Source organism: Lithobates pipiens, unplaced genomic scaffold, assembly GCF_037356315.1.
Source record: "Lithobates pipiens isolate NorthernLeopardFrog02 unplaced genomic scaffold, aLitPip1_a1.2 Scaffold_25, whole genome shotgun sequence".
Lineage (NCBI taxonomy): Eukaryota > Metazoa > Chordata > Amphibia > Anura > Ranidae > Lithobates > Lithobates pipiens.
The window spans coordinates 177,078,850-177,096,349 of NW_027507787.1; the positions used below are offsets into that span (position 1 = coordinate 177,078,850).

The following is a 17,500-nucleotide window of genomic DNA, read 5'->3' on the forward strand; positions in this document are numbered from 1 at the left end:
GTTTGTCATGGGGCAGGAAAGCATGCACAGCAATAAAACATTGTCAGAAGTTCTAAACCTTCCTCACGCTACTAAGAATGTCTAACATGTTAAAATCAATCTCCAGGCACAGATACCCCCCTCCCCTTCCCTTTTCACCTATTTGGTACTTAAATAGTATTAAATTGAATACCTTTTAAAGCTTCCTAACGCCCCTAAATCCACATCCCTTGCTGGTGTGATTCTGATTGGTGATCTAGCGTTGCAGTCTATGCCAACCATTGATCACCATTTCCTGATATCAACATGCCACTACAGCCTACTGGATCCCAAGGGGACCCCACCACTGGACAGCCAATAGGAAAAGTCAATATAACCCAGGCAGTGACATGGACACCAAAAGAAGGATCATCTTCCTCCTCAATGAAGAAAACAGGAGACTCAGTACCTGGAGCTTTAAAGTGATCACAAATTTACTTGAGTCCAAATGGGTTATAGATTTGTTTGTTTTTTGTTTTGTTTTTTACCAGAAATAATGTGAGATTTTAGTGTTTCCATTTAGATCTACTTCAAGAAAATACTACCTTGATTTGTAATGGAAAACCACATTCCTTCTAGCTGCCAAATGTAATGATGATATGTTATACTAAAGAGGATCAGAAATCTTTAGAAAAGATAGAAACTTAGGGGGGTTGTGGGAACTGGCTTTGTTGCAGCAACTTTGATTAACCTTGAGGTTTTCATGCCCCGTGAAATTTTAAAAGTGCCCTGTACAATTGATGAACATGGAAGATCTTACGCCTATAGGGCTCCGGACTTGCAGTAGGTTCAATATAATTATCATCTTCTTCTTCTTCATGGCCAGGCACCACGTAGTCCTGAAATTAGTAATAATACATGTTGTGAGGGATGCTTCCAATCCCCAAATATTTTGAAAGCTACACTCATCTCATTCTAAGTCCCAGTCTTAATAATAGGGGCTTTTATTAAACTAGCAAAAAAGAGCACATTTAATGAACATGAATACATGAAAAAAATGTGGTGGAAACTCCAACATTCTTATCAAAAGAAAAACGGATTCACTTTTAGTAACTATTTGTCATGTGATGTTAAAAGAACTATAGCATAACCATATATGCTTTTCATATGTAGTACATAGCATTACCTGATCATCATGCTGTGGCTGTGGTTTCTTCCTTATTGGTGGCAGTACTGCTATTGGCTGCTGTCTGGTCACTACAGCTGGCTTTGGCAAAGGCTTGGGTACAGATCTGCTTGGAGGAGGCAAACGACTGACTTGATGCAAGGTTGATGGGGGCTTTGCCAAGGATTCATTTGGTTTTGGTAGCGGTCGTGTAGGCTTATTTCTTGGTTCGTTTGGGGTGCTTGCTGGTGCCTGGTTCCTGTCTTTAGACAGTAAAACAAACAAAAAAAAAAGTTATCCATATTATTTTTAATCTTTGTAATTCATGAAAGTTCAAAGAAAATAAGTCAATGGCCATTGAAAGGACCAATGCGCCCATTTGTATCAGTGGGCACCTAAATTGTTGTGCTGGTTTGTAGTAATTTCCACATCGATAGCATCACAAATGCTAAGTAACAGAACACTTTCTCTGCATGAATTAGCAGGACTGTGGTTACCCCAGGAACTGTGGGAGATCAACAACTCCATTTGTGCCTGGGCCAAAGTTTGATTGGTCATGCAGTTCTAGCAAGTGTTGACCCATCCTATGACTGTTACCAGGGCTGTTCCAAAAGTGCAACAGGGGACGTGTAATGGTGTTACCAATGGAGCTGCAGCCAGGAGGCTTGTACTGCTATAGATCTCTCTGGGCTCCTAAGCCATGATGCATGAGGTAGGCTTTTAAACTGCATTTTAGTGGCCTGGAGTATCAGGGAAACTATCTAGAAAATTAGAAGTATAGATCTATTTGGAGTGACAGCATTTGGAAAATATACACTACAAGGGAGTTTTCTACAATGTATGGAATTTTACTGTAATGAAACTTTAGTAGAATTTTTTTCTAATATTCTTATGTCTAGCTATGCACATGGTTTGCAAATAGCTTTCAACATTTATACTACCTTTTTGTGGTGTATGTATCAGTGTGAATACTGAAAGTTCATTGCATCTTATACACTCCTATGGCTACATACAAAGAAAAAATTCGGCATAAGATAGCTGAGATTTGCTAATATTGATAATACAGATGCCACGTGGCACTCTGCGCTGTTTCATCATATATTTTTGTTTGAACATTTGGGATGTCTTGTGTTTTCTTATTTTTCTTATTATGTCATTATAAGAATTGTTCTAGTTGGCTTTCTCCTATGAATGCCCAACTACTTGAAATAACATATATGAGAATACTTGAAGCCTAACAGGTGAGACTATCTCTCATGGACTCCTTTGCAAGTTATTTCTATGTGTGTGCCATATATGTCTCGTAGATATGACGATGATCCATTTTTTAACACATGTTGTTATTATATGAAGTCTTATTTATGTGTTCTATTTTTAGATAGTCAGACCTGTTTTTCTCAAACAATCCCCGAGTATGTCCTGACGAAGCTAGACAGTGAAATGCGTTGATGCACAGGGGCTTACTACTATGTAGCATGTTCATTTTTGTCATGTATTGTGTATATGTTTTTAACTCTTACCCTTTTTTGCTTTTTGTACCATGTATTGTTATAAATAAATTGTCTAATTTTATATCTATTACTGTCCATTGTGCCTTTAAATTCTGATCTTTGGGCTATCTTATGCCCATTTTTTCTTTTGTGAGATCACATTGCCCAGTTACATAGTTACATAGTAGGTGAGGTTGAAACGAGACACAAGTCCATCAAGTCCAACCTATATGTCTGATTATATGTCAGTATCACATTGTATATCCCTGTATGTTGTGGTCGTTTAGGTGCTCATCTAATAGTTTTCTGAACCTATCAATGCTTCACGCTGAAACCACTGCCTGTGGAAGGGAATTCCACATCCTTGCCGCTCTTACAGTAAAAAACCCTCTACGAAGTTTAAGGTTAAACCTCTTTTCTTCTAATTTTAACGAATGGCCACTTGTCTTAATAAACTTCCTTCTGTGGAAAAGTTTTATCCATATTGTGGAGTCACCAGTACGGTATTTGTAAATTGAAATCATAGTTTTGCAACCTTTCTTCATAACGAATATCCTCCAGACCCTTTATTAGTTTTGGTTCATCCCCCCAGTGGGTAGATTGCATTCATATTTTTGCCACCCAAATGCATTATTTCACATTTTTCCACATTAAACCTCATTTGCCATGTAGTTGCCCACCCCAGTTAACACAAAAGCACTGAGTTTGTGTTCAATTAGGAAAAATGTACACATGCTGCAGTTTTTTGAAGCACAGCATACACAAATGTGTTACAATGGCCACTGCAATGTGCTGCTGTGAATGGAGTTAAACAAAACTTTGAAAAAGTGGAAAAAGTACTGTATTTGCTGGCGTATAAGACTACCTTTTACACTTAAAAAAAATGCCCAAAAATTGGGGGTCGTCTTATACACCGGGTATACAGGTATACAATGCTGCCCGATGGATGTCAGCCCCCAAATGTCTGCTAATACTGTATGTGGCTTCAGCAACAAACAGTATACGCCGTTGAGCCAATCCCGGCGAGCGATGTATTCTATTAATGAATACAGAGCCTGCTTGGATTGGAGTAACAACCACTGCCAATCCGAGCAGGCTACATAGAGTAGCCTGCTCGGATTGGCTTTGAGAGAGAGAGAGAGAGAGAGAGGCAAGGGCTGATGATGCTACAGCCTCTGCCAATCCAAGCAGGCGTTGTATTCATTAAAATAATACACCGCTCACCATACTTCCCTGGGTAAATCCATTCACTGATCTACTACTACTATACATCCTGCTATTTGCCTTTGAGGTCTGAGGCACCCAAGAGGGACAGGTAAATCTGGGACATATGACAGGGGGGTTATTAAATGCATTTTGGTGGACAATTCCCATAGACTGTAACCCAAAAGTGGTATAGGTTTGGTTAGTGAAAAATTCTACTTTCCAGAGTTGTGGCATTCAATAGATCTCTGTTTGTATTATTATTGTTTGATTTACTTTATGACATAACACAGCATGGCGGATGAGTAGTTGGCATTCTTGCTTTGTATTTTTTAATCGTTCTAATGTTTTTTTTAAATGGTGTTGCCTCAGAAGGGGGGTAGTCTTATACCGCGAGTATTGCCCAAAACCTATGTTTTCACTTGAAAAATAGGGGGTCGTCTTATACGGCCAGTCGTCTTATACGCCGGCAAATACGGTAAGCACTTTAATGCTTTGAAACAGTATATCGAAGTGAATGGCAGTGCGTGTTATATGCATCTTAGTGTCCATGAGTCCTGAAATGTCAATGGCTGCTCCAGCCAGCTAGCATCCAACCATTAGTAAAATAAATGTCTTGAGTAGGGATGAGCCGAACACCCCCCAGTTCGGTTCGCATCAGAACATGCGAACAGCCAATGAATTTGTTCGAACATCCAAACACCATTAAAGTCTATGGGACTCGAATATGAAAAACCTAAAGTGCTAATTTTAAAGGCTTATATGCAAGTTATTGTCATAAAAAAGTGTTTGGGGTACTGCCCCAGGGGACATGTATCAATGCAAAAAAATGTTTTAAAAAATGGGCGCTTTTTTGGGAGCAGTGATTTTAATGCTTAAAGTGAAACAATAAAAGGGAAATATTCCTTTAAATTTCCTACCTAGGGTGTGTGTATAGGCCCTTCAGGCCTGGTATGGATTTTAAGGGGCACTCCAGGCCAATTTTTTTTATAAAAATGGCATGGAGTTCCCCCCAAAAATCCATACCAGACCCTTTATTCGAACATGCAACCTGGCAGGCCACAGGAAAAGAGGGGGGGATGAGAGAGCACCCCCCCTCCTGAACCACACCAGGCCACATGCCCTCAACATTGGGAGGGTGCTTTGGGGGTAGCCCCCGAAAGCACCTTGTCCCCATGTTGATGCCCGGTGGTTGTGGTTGTGGGGTTCTATGGGCAGGGGGCTTATCGGAATCTGGAAGCACGGGAAACAAGAGCTACTTTACAGGCTTACTATACACACCGCCTAGGTACGAAATTTAAAAGTATATTTCACTTTTATTGTTTCACTTTTAGCATTATTAAAATCACTGCTCCCGAAAAAACGGGCATTCTTAAAAAAATGTTTTGCATCTATACATGTCCCCTGGGGCAGGACCCAGGTCCCCAAACACTTTTTGTGACAATAACTTGCATATAAGCCTTTAACCACTTTCAGACCGGACCATTTTGCTGGTAAATGACCAGAGGTCTTTTTACACTTTGGCACTGCGCTGCTTTAACTGGTAATTGCGCGGTCATGCAATGTTGTACCCAAACAAAATTTGCGTCCTTTTCTTCCCACAAATAGAGCTTTCTTTTGATGGTATTTGATTGCCTCTGCGATTTTTATTTTTTGCGATATAAACGTAAAAAGACCGCAAATTTTGAAAAAAAATGATATTTTCTACTTTTTGTTATTAGAAAAATCCAATAAACTCAATTTTAGTCATACATTTAGGCCAAAATGTATTCAGCCACATGTCTTTGGTAAAAAAAAAGTCAATAATTGTATATTTATTGGTTTGCGCAAAAGTTGTCACATCTACAAACTAAGGTACGTTTTCTGGAATTTACGCAGCTTTTAGTTTACGACTGTCTATCTCATTTCTTGAGGTGCTAAAATGACAGGGCAGTACAAAACCCCCCCAAATGACCCCATTTTGGAAAGTAGACCCCCTAAGGAAATTGATAAGAGGCATGTTGAGCCCATTGAATATTTTATTTTTTTGCCTCAAGCGATTGAATAATGACAAAAAAAAAATTTTTTTTTTTTTTTTACACAAAGTTGTCACTAAATGATATATTGCTCACACATGCTATGGGCGTATGTGAAATGACACCCCAAAATAAATTCTGCTGCTTCTCCTGAGTACGGGGATACCACACGTGTGGGACTTTTTGGGAGCCTAGCCGCGTACAGGGCCCCGAAAACCAAGCACCGCCTTCAGGCTTTCTAAGGGCGTAAATTTTTGATTTCACGCCTCACTACCTATTACAGTTTTGAAGGCCATAAAATGCCAAGATGGCACAAAACCCCCACAAATGACCCCATTTTAGAAAGTAGACACCCCAAGCTATTTGCTGAGAGGCATGTTGAGTCCATGGAATATTTTATATTTTGCCACAAGTTGCGGGAAAATTACAAACTTTTTTTTTTTTTTTTTTTTTTTCACAAAGTTGTCACTAAATGATATATTGCTCATGCATGCCATGGGCATATGTGAAATGACACCCCAAAATAAATTCTGCTGCTTCTCCTGAGTACGGGGATACCACATATGTGGGACTTTTTGGGAGCCTAGCCGCGTACGGGGCCCCGAAAACCAAGCACCGCCTTCAGGCTTTCTAAGGGCGTAATTTTTTGAGTTCACTTCTCACTACCTATTACAGTTTTGAAGGCCATAAAATGCCAAGATGGCACAAAACCCCCACAAATGACCCCATTTTAGAAAGTAGACACCCCAAGCTATTTGCTGAGAGGCATGTTGAGTCCATGGAATATTTTATATTTTGCCACAAGTTGCGGGAAAATTACAAACTTTTTTTTTTTTTCACAAAGTTGTCACTAAATGATATATTGCTCACGCATGCCATGGGCATATGTGAAATGACACCCCAAAATAAATTCTGCTGCTTCTCCTGAGTACGGGGATACCACATATGTGGGACTTTTTGGGAGCCTAGCCGCGTACGGGGCCCCAAAAACCAAGCACCGCCTTCAGGCTTTCTAAGGGCGTTACAGTTTTGAAGGCCATAAAATGCCAAGATGGCACAAACCCCCCCCCCCAAATGACCCCATTTTAGAAAGTAGACACCCCTAAATTTAGGGGTACACTAGTGAGACTAGGTAATAAATGGCGGGTGCCCTGAAACTATAAAAAAATAACTAACCAACCAGCGTCACCTGTAACAGTTATATGGTGATCACTGGTGAAAGGGTTAACTAGGGGGCAATCAGGGGGCTTTATGCGGTAGTATATGGGGGTCCCTGGCGCTATAAAAAGCTGCGGCGAACCTAAATACCTACCTGCCTAACTAGCGTCACCTGTGACACTAATACAGCGATCAGAAAAACGATCGCTTATTAGGCTGGGTTCACACTGGAGCGATGCGGGAACGCCACGAATGCGCGGCGGGTTCCCGCATCGCATGCCTCCCGGCGGCAGTTCACACTGCCCTATGCGAACTGCTGGGAGTGTCAGTGAAATGTTAATGACACCCCCAGATCAGTTCGCATATCGCAGTGCGATCTGCAAACTTGGATCGCATGGTGTGAACACCCATGCGATCCGATTCTGCTGCGGACCAAAAAAAGGGTCCCGTGCGAGTTTGCGGCGGGTGCGGCGGGTGCGACACGAATTCAGCCATACTATCTGTATAGCTGAACTCGAATCGCACAGAGATCGGATGTGATTTGCACTGCAGTGCGGTGCGAATCACATCCGTTCTCATAAACCGCTGCAATGTGAACCCAGCCTTAGTGACACTGGCGACGGGGGGTGATCACGGGGTTAAACCTTTATTGGGGGGGTTAGGGGGGTACCTTAGAACTAAAGGGGGCTAACCCTAACTGCCCTAACAGTTATTAGTCACAAATGACACCTGCCGGGTGATCAGGGGGTTAAACCTTTATTAGGTAATAAATGGCGGGTGCCCTGAAACTATAAAAAAATAACTAACCAACCAGCGTCACCTGTAACAGTTATATGGTGATCACTGGTGAAAGGGTTAACTAGGGGGCAATCAGGGGGCTTTATGCGGTAGTATATGGGGGTCCCTGGCGCTATAAAAAGCTGCGGCGAACCTAAATACCTACCTGCCTAACTAGCGTCACCTGTGACACTAATACGGCGATCAGAAAAATGATCGCTTATTAGGCTGGGTTCACACTGGAGCGATGCGGAAACGCCGCGAATCCGCGGCGGGTTCCCGCATCGCATGCCTCCCGGCGGCAGTTCACACTGCCCTATGCGAACTGCTGGGAGTGTCAGTGAAATGTTACTGACACCCCCAGATCAGTTCGCATATCGCAGTGCGATCTGCAAACTCGGATCGCATGGTGTGAACACCCATGCGATCCGATTCTGCTGCGGGCCAAAAAAAGGGTCCCGTGCGAATTTGCGGCGGGTGCGGCGGGTGTGGCGGGTGCGGCGAATGGCTGAACTCGAATCGCACAGAGATCGGATGTGATTTGCACTGCAGTGCGGTGCGAATCACATTCGTTCTCATAAACCGCTGCAATGTGAACCCAGCCTTAGTGACACTGGCGACGGGGGGTGATCACGGGGTTAAACCTTTATTGGGGGGGTTAGGGGGGTACATTAGAACTAAAGGGGGCTAACCCTAACTGCCCTAACAGTTATTACAGTCACAAATGACACCAATGCAAAAAAAAAAAAAAAAATGACATTGGTGTCACTGTGACTGGGGGGCAGGGGTAATTGGGGGGGTGATCGGGGGGTAAAGGGGGGGTGTGAGTGTGCCTGGCATGTTCTACTGTGTGTGGGATGTGTTGGTGCAACTCACTGATCCGCTCTCCTCCGTGTCGGAACGAAAAATACCGACACGGAGGAGAGAATACATCACTTCCTCTCCTGTGTTTACATTACAGGAGAGGAAGTGATGTCACCGGGGATTTCCATTCGTCGGGAGCGATCGCGAGGGGGTGGCCATGAATGAATGGCCGTCCCCTCGTCCGGGATCGCTCCCGAACGAAAACCGACCGCCGCAGGCACCGGGCGGGGGCCCGATCGGGCCCCCGACCCGCGGGAGGCAAAGCACGTACATGTACGTGCTTATGCCTGCCCGTGCCATTCTGCCGACGTACATCGGCGTGAGGCGGTCGGCAAGTGGTTAAAATTAGCCCTTTAGATTTTTCCCATAGACTTTTACAGGGTGTTCCGCGGTATTTCGAATTTGCCGCAAACACCCCAAATTGTTCGCTGTTCAGCAAATGGAATAACAGGCTATGTTTGAGTCGAACACGAGTTTGACTCGAACTTGAAGCTCATCCCTAGTAGACAGACCTACAGCTCCATAATCCTTGCTATCCTCACTAACTATAGATATTGCACAACTATAATATTCTTCAACTACAAAAAAAGATTATAGTTGCAATAGTTTCTGGTAAACTTTGTGGGGAAGAAGTTCTTTGCATAACTAGTTTCCTTGCTTGGGGCACAATCACTAACCTTGGTCCTATGCATTGCATGGGGGTTGATTTACTCAAACTGGAGAGTGCAAAATCTGGTGCAGCTGTGTATGCTAGCCAGCTTCTAACTTCAGCTTGTTCATTAAGGCTGGGTTCACACCGCTGCGGCTGGGAGACCCGGATGTGATTCGCACCGCACTGCAGTGCAAATCACATCCGATCTCTGTGTGATGCGAGTTCAGCCATACAGATAGTATGGCTGAATTCGCATCGCACCCGCTCCAAACTCGCACAGGACCCTTTTTTTGGTCCGCAGCAGAATCGGATCGCATGGGTGTTCACACCATGCGATCCGATTCCTGTCCGAGTTTGCAGATCGCACTGCGATATGCAAACTGATCTGGGGGTGTCATTAAGGTTTTACTGACACTCCCAGCAGTCCGCATAGGGCAGTGTGAACTGCCGGCGGGAGGCATGCGATGCGGGAACCCGCCGCAGATTTGCGGCGTTCCCGCATCGCTTCAGTGTGAACCCAGCCTTAAGCTTTGACAATAAACCTGGAAGCTAATTGATTTCTATACAGAGCTGCACCGGATGTTGTACTCTTCAGTTTTAGTAAACCAACCCCACAGTTTACTGGGCAATGTGTCTCAACTTACCAGCATATCCTCCATTTCTGTCAGCGAACCTGTAGGAGGAGGTAAATCTAGGTTCCTGTTCATTTGGTGGAGGTTCATAGCTTTCATCTTGCTCTTCAGTAGGATCCACATATGTTTCCTCACAATCAGAATGGCCATTGGGATTCTCATAGTCACTCCCCTGCAAATAAATTGTTACAAAAAAAAACAAAAAACAAATACGAACATGAATTTCATAAATGTGTTTCAATTTACGTTTGGGTTGGGTTTACATGTGCCTAGATACATTTACTGGATTGTTTACAATCCTCTTGAGTACAGTCTTGTGCAATGTTTGCTTTTCAGCTGCTGGAACCCAGGGCAGGGCTCTGGAGGGAGAGAGCTGCCCAAAGACTAAAAATTGGATTACTCCAAAAAAAACCCTACAATAAAACAAATCTATTACAAACATACGAGGGGTCTTCAAAAAGTTTCCATACTTTATTTTTTTTAATACGTTTCGCAGTCATCTTAACCACAGCATGACAACTCTTATACTAAACTGCAAGGTCAGCCAGCTTGGCAGACAGACTAGTCACATGACACTCTCAGACACGACCAATTACCAGTCCTTCCACCCTCACCATTTCCAAAAGTGAGGAAACTTTTTGAAGACCCCCTTGTATCTACAGGGAGTGCCACATGCCAGCTTTTACTACACATGTTCAGGCTATGTCTACGGAGTGAAAGGATTTATTTTAAGAAGATATGCAAGGGGTAATGGATTAAAAGGGACCTTTTTTTTTAGTAATTCCATTCCTCCTCCTTTGTTGAGTCTGCCTGGTGGCACTGCCTGGGGGTCAGGTAAGGTTTTCTAGTGTTATCTGGCATGTTAATATTATGGTGTAATAAGGCAATTGAAATAGGAATGAGCTTGATGTTTGGGTCGAACATCAGGTGTTTGCTGTTCGCAGAACAGCGAACATTATGGGGGCATTCGCAGCAAGTTCAAACAACACTGCGAGATCAAAGTGCATTGCTCTATGATGATTGGCCAAAGCACGCACCTGACCTGCATGCTTTGGCCAATCACAGTGCCCTCTGCTAAGAGAGCCATAATTGGCCAAAGGCAGGGTGCCTTTCGCCAATCATATATAAGGCAGCTTACACGGCAGCCATGTGCAGTGTTGTTGGCGTGGACAGAGAGATAGCTTGAGTTAGATTAAGCAGGAAGGTTATTCAGTTAGTGCCAGTATATTTGAGTATATATATATATATATTATATTATATTCTGCATTTAGCATAACCTATATATTCAGTCAGTGCATGCAGTGTATTAATTATATAGCATCTCACAAAAGGGAGTACACCTCTTACATTTTTGTAAATATTTTATTCTATATTTTAATGTGACAACACTGAAGAAATGACACTTTGCTACAATGTAGTGAGTGCACAGCTTGTATAACAGTGTAAATTAGACATGTGCATTCATTTTCGTCCTAATGCATTTTCATCCTAATTTTAGGTATTTTTGTTTTCGTTTTGACAAACGATAACGAAAGTGCAGAATCCAAAAAACGAAAGATCCGACATAAATAAATGCTTTATTTTCATTTTCGTTGTTACAACAGTTCGATATAGAATAGGAGATTCGACGTGACTCTTACAATAACAATCTGTGTCTATAGAACCTGTGGTCGAATGTGCCTAACCTTACCTCTATTAGTCCAAGATTATATAGAGAAAATATTCGACAGAGAAAAAAATAATATTTGACAGTGAGAAAAGATTCTAAAGTGCTAATTTTAAAGGCTAATATGCAAGTTACTGTCCTAAAAAGTGTCTGGGGACCTGGGTATATGCGGAGGGCGGGGCCACTCGTCAACTGACCCCGCCCCCCTCTGACGCGATGGGGAAGCCGGGCTTCCCCAATGACGTATGGATGACCTCGCCCCCCTCTGATGTAATGCAGGTTTCCGCTACATAAGAGGGGGCGGGGTTACCCGCACATCACTGGGGAAGCCTGGGTTTCCCCTTGCGTCAGAGGGGGCGGGGTCAGGTGACGGGTGGCCCCACCCTCCGCATATAAGAAACGTCAGGCCCCCCACCCGCAGACCCCCACAACCACCGGCCAGGGTTGTGGCCTCATCCCCACAACCCTGGCCGGTGGTTGTGGGGGTCTGCGGGCGGGGGGCTTATCAGAATCCCTTTAATAAGGGGACCCCCAAATCCCGCCCCCGTTTGAAATGGTAAGGGGGTACAAAAGTACCCCTACCACTTCACAAAGAGAGTGTAAAATATATTTAAATAAGACAAACACACTTTTGAAAAATTCCTTTATTAAAAATAAAAAAAGATTCCAGCGGTGGTAATCCACTCTTGCTATCCAGCGATGGATGATCATGTCTCCAGTGATGGCTGATCTGATCCAGCGTAGCGAATCCATCCATCTTCATCTCTACTAACGAATCCCCCCCCCCCCCCAAATTCCCCTTCCTAACACAAATCCCACCCCCAAAAAATGTATTCCATCAACACCTTGTCCACAGTCACTCCTTCCTTAGACCCTCCATCATGCACAGAGGTGTCCTCAGAAAACCCCAGTGTTGGGTACATGCTGCTGGAGGATGTGCATCGCTTTAAAGGCTCCGGTGTTGGTTCCCAGGTTTAGGAAGGGAGTAACGTGAGCCTAGAGAGAGGGGGTGCCCAAGAAGGACAAGAAACTGGCAGTTGTGTTCCCCCAACTGCAGCATACTGCCAAGTTTGCTCCAGTGAAGAGGAGGGAGGGGATGATGAGGTCACTGACTGTACTTGGCTGCCTGAGAGGAGGAGGAGCAGGAGGAGGAGGCACAACTTCAATGAGACAGGATGTCCTCTAGTGGGCAGCTTAAGGACAGCCACCCTATTGAATCACACTGCAGAGCTCCGCAGGTGTTTGGGCACCACATGTTTACCAAACATATGACAACCTGCTATGCAGTCCTTTGGCAACAGCACTTGAAAGACCCACATCAAAGAAAATGGAGGACTTCTCCTTGCTCATCTGAGATCTCCAACCCCACTATACCTTCATTCTTCCCAAAAATCTGCACTGAGAGGAATAAAGGTATAGCAATAGCTGTCCCAGGTACTCACAGCCAATCTGCTAGCAGTACACCACCATCTGCTTTTAGCAGGCAAATTTCTCTACCCCAGTTGTTAAACCGTAAAAAGAAATTCGGTCCCATCCATCCACATGCTCAGTGTCTAAATGCTAGCTTGGCCAAATTGCTAGCACTGCAACTGCTGCGTTTTCAGCTGGTAGACTCTACCCCCTTTCATGAATTTGTGGAATGTGCTGTACCTCAGTGGCAGTTTCCAAAACACCATTTCTGTTCACAGAAAGCCATTCCGGCTCTCTACCAGCATGTGGAAGGCAATGTTTTGTCCTTGTTGGACAGGGCGGTCAGCTGTAAGGTCCATATTAATGCGGGGTCATGATCCAGCAGGCATGGGCAGGGACATTACCTTTCCTTCACCGCGCACTGGGCAACTCTGCTGGCAGCTGGGAAGGATGCAGGACAGGGTTCAGTATTGTTGGAGCTTGTTCCATCACCACACCTTCAAAATGCTAGTGGTGATTCTGCCATAGCGCTCTACTCCACCCCCTCCTCTTCTTCTTCCTTTATGGCCTCTTATGCAGATATGTCCTCTGAACCAGTGGTGCTCCGTAAGCATTCAAGGGGCTATGCAGTCAGGAAAAAGGGTGCCATGTGGTGCTTGAGTTGGTCTGCTTAGGGGAGAGGAGCCACACTGGAGCAGAGATTCTGTCAGCTCTGCAGGGGAAGGTTCAGAGGTGGTTGACTCCACGCCAGCTTCAGCCAGGAATGGTAGTATGCGACAATGGCACCAACCTTCTCCCCACCCTCCAACAGGGACACTTGACCCATGTTCCATGTTTGGCACATGTCCTGAATTTTGTGGTGCAGCGGTTCTTGAGCAGGTACGCAGGCTTACAGGATCTCCTTAGGCAGGCCAGAAAAGTCTGTGGTCATTTCCACCGGTCATACAATACCAGTGCTCGGCTGGCTGACATTTAAAGGGAATGCAACCTGCCCGCCAACCGCCTCATTTGTGACATGCCCACCAGGAGGAACTCAATGTTGGCAATGATGCAGCGGCTGCACATGCAACAGAGGGCCATCAATGAGTACCTGCGCGAGTATGGCACCAGGACAGGGTCAGGCGAGCTTGGCTTCTTTTCACCATGCCAGTGGCTACTGATCAAGGATGCATACACTGTCCTGTCACCATTTGAAGAGGCCATAAGGATGATGAGCAGGGACAATGCATGCATCAGTGACACTGTCCCTCTAGTCTTCCTGTTGGAGCACATGTTTCATGGAATAATGGACAGGGTACTTGAGGCAAAACAGCGGGAGGAAGAGGAGGACTTCCTTACTTCTCAAGGCCCCCTTTATCCAGATAGCATTCCTGCGGAGGAGGAGGATTGTGTCAGCATGGATGTAGATGATAACACTCAGCGGCAGTCTTCAAGGGATGGTTTTCAGTCCCCAAAAACTCAAGGAGTTGTACGCTCCTGGGAGGAGGTAGTTACGGATCACGTGATCACTAGTGAACCAGCACCATCACCACCACCACCACCAAAGGCTCAATTTTTATGCCCCTGTTTAACAGGGGCATGTAATTACCATTCTTGATATATTTCATAGCAGGGCCTGTTCCTGCACTCACCAAGAATAATTGTGAGGGCTTACAGTGTTCTGGTACCACCAACACCTAAGGCCTAATTTTCTGCAGAGTATCTAGGGTAGGCCGTATAGTATATATACTGCTGTTCAGATTATATAGTGCCTGGGGGACCCCCACGACATTTAAAAAAAAAATTTGGGTGCAGGTTTCCCCTTAATATTCATACCAGACCCAAAGGGCCTGGTAATGGACTGGGGGGGGGGCCCCATGCCGTTTTTTTTCACAGATTTTCATCTATATTGCCGGGACCCGACAATACATTACAGCCACGAGTAGTTTTAAATTACATTTTTTCCTTTAGAAATGTAATTTTGCTGTGGTATTGTTCTAAACACGGGAAAAATGCACTACTTCACAAGCATACTAAGGATACCCCCCCAGCATGATATTTAAAGTAATAATTTATTTTTATTGTTTCACTTTAAGCATTATTAAAATCACTGCTCCAGAAAAAACGGCAATTTTCAAAACTTTTTTATTGCATTGATACATGTCCCCTGAGGTAGGTCCCGGGTCCCCAAACACTTTTTATGGCAATAACTTGCATATAAACCTTTAAAATTAGCATTTTTGTTTTTTCACATTCGTGTCCCATAGATTTTAAGGCTACTTTCACACTGAGGCGCTTTACAGGTGCTACAATGCTAAAAATCGCCCCTGTATAGCGCCTGTAAAGATCCTCTCCTGTGTCTCCATTGGGCTTTCTCACTGGAGCGGTGCACTTGCAGGATGGTAAAAAAAGTCCTGCAAGCATTTGCAGTGCTGTAGGAGTGGTGTATACACCGCTCCTAAAGCGCCCCTGCCCATTGAAAACAATTGGACAGCGCCGCCAAACAGCCGGCATAGCACTATGCGTGCAGTTTTAACCCTTTTTTGGCCGCTAGCGGGCGTTAAAACCGCCCGCTAGTAGCAAAATAGCGTCGCTATAACATTGGTAAAGCAGCGCTAAAAATATCGCCACTTTACCGCCAGCGCCTGCCCCAGTGTGAAGTTAGCCTAATGGTGTTCACATGTTCGAACACATTTTTTGTCTGTTCGGCTCACCCCTACATTGAAAAATGCTTAACTCATGAAGAGACGAATCATTTGCTCTATATGACCTTTCAGGCTTTATAAGAGGGTGCCTGAAATGTGTTGCCTAGGTTTTACTTGTTTACAATAAATGGGTTCACGTGGAAAATGTCCCTTTGGATTTTATTCCAGTTGTTCTTCACTTATATTTAGTTCTTATTTTTCATATTTTGATAGCATCAATGACAATCTAAAGGATTTGTCGAGCACTGATGTGAAATGTTATGTGTCATCACCTTCACATCACCAATCCTTCAATACCCCTCTGTTCATTAATGATGTTATCACTCATACATGCAGAAAAGCATTATCATGTATGTCATATGACAGATTTGAACAGTTTTCCATTATGGAGTTGATAATGATCAGTGGAATTTGTACTTCAGTTTGCATAACATTTGCTTTATGTTTAAGTGTGTGTAATATAAGGAGTCTTGATTTCTCCAAATGCCCCTTTATGGATAAATCCTACCCTTCCTCATTTTTATAAATTCCCAGAGCCTATCGCATGGACAAACTATAATGTTAAATTACTTTCACAGGTGGGTACTGATCAGAAAATGTCCCCTTTCTCTACACTTGCTTCGGCTTTTAGTTTGCCTGGTTCTCACTTATTTAGATATCTACAGCTTTCCCATGCATTTCATGCCCAGTTTCCACAGCTCACACAATCCACTCTCGAATCAGTGCTTAGGTCTGAATGTACGGAGAAGTCCACCTCAAGGTTGTATTCCCATCTTAATCCAATTTCCCTATTGCTATTGGAGGGTCTTAGGGCTAAGTGGGTGCGAGACATACCAGATCTAGACATGGAAGATTAGAGGAGTGTGAGATTTTCCCCTGAGATCTTTGGTGTCTTTGAGAGACCATATGATCCAGTTCAAATCAGTACATAGGGCTTATCTTACACCATTCATACTTCGGAAGATGAATCCTGAGTGCTCTTCTGAGTGTTTTGGCGATGTGGAGCGGTTCAGGGGGATTTCTCTCACATTTTTTGGACCTGTCCACATATAGCTATTTTTTGGGAAGAAGTGGTAGATCTGTTAAATTATAATAGCTCTGTTCCTTTGCTGGTTTCAATGTCTGTATGTCTGTTGGAGGCTATTTTTCCTACAGTGTCAGAGCGAGTGTTTGCCAATACTACAGTATTTTATGAGAGAAAAGCTATTGCTTTGTATTGGAAGAAACCTTCTCCTATGCTCTTATACTAGAAACAATTGGTAAATAATAATCTTCCACTGTATAGAGATACCTACATGAATAGGGGTTGTCCTAGTAAGTTTGATAAAGTCTGGGCTAAGTGGCTGGATAAGCCAAATACATCATCTAATGCTTATGGAGGGTCTTAAATTTATTGCTGAACTGACTTACTTTTTATTGCGGAGTTAATTTGATAAATTGTATGGTTTAGATCTCATTTGAGCCAAAGTATATATATATATATTATATTTTTTTCTCATGAATTTATTTTATTTATGTATTTTTTTGTGTTCTAATTTGTTACTTTTAATTGCTTGATACTATACCATATATGTAATGTGAGTGGATTTTGAAGCTGCTTCGTTATTTTGATTCAGTGTGTATGATGTTTTATTTTGTCTTGTTTTGTCTGTTTGTTTACTAAGCAAATAAATTAATAGAAATTGGAAAAAAAGGAGGAGTCTTGTAATTTCTTATTTCATGTCCCCCATTCTAATTGTCATGTAGAATACCTCTGGGCACCTACTTTTACGCTGCGCTGTAATTGCAAAACCCAGCACTGATTATTTTGTATTTGGGAAGTCAGC

The 17,500-nt window shown here is 43.5% G+C and overlaps 1 protein-coding gene across 1 annotated transcript in view; it reads right to left on the minus strand.

The window, feature by feature from the left end:
- Positions 1-17,500, minus strand: part of BLNK (B cell linker) — a gene marked incomplete in the record, with an annotated part of 346,417 nt that overhangs the window by 37,589 nt on the left and 291,328 nt on the right. The window contains 3 exon segments of the mRNA XM_077455234.1: positions 779-857; positions 1,145-1,386; positions 9,927-10,086. Coding sequence (XP_077311360.1) covers positions 779-857; positions 1,145-1,386; positions 9,927-10,086 — 481 coding nt within the window.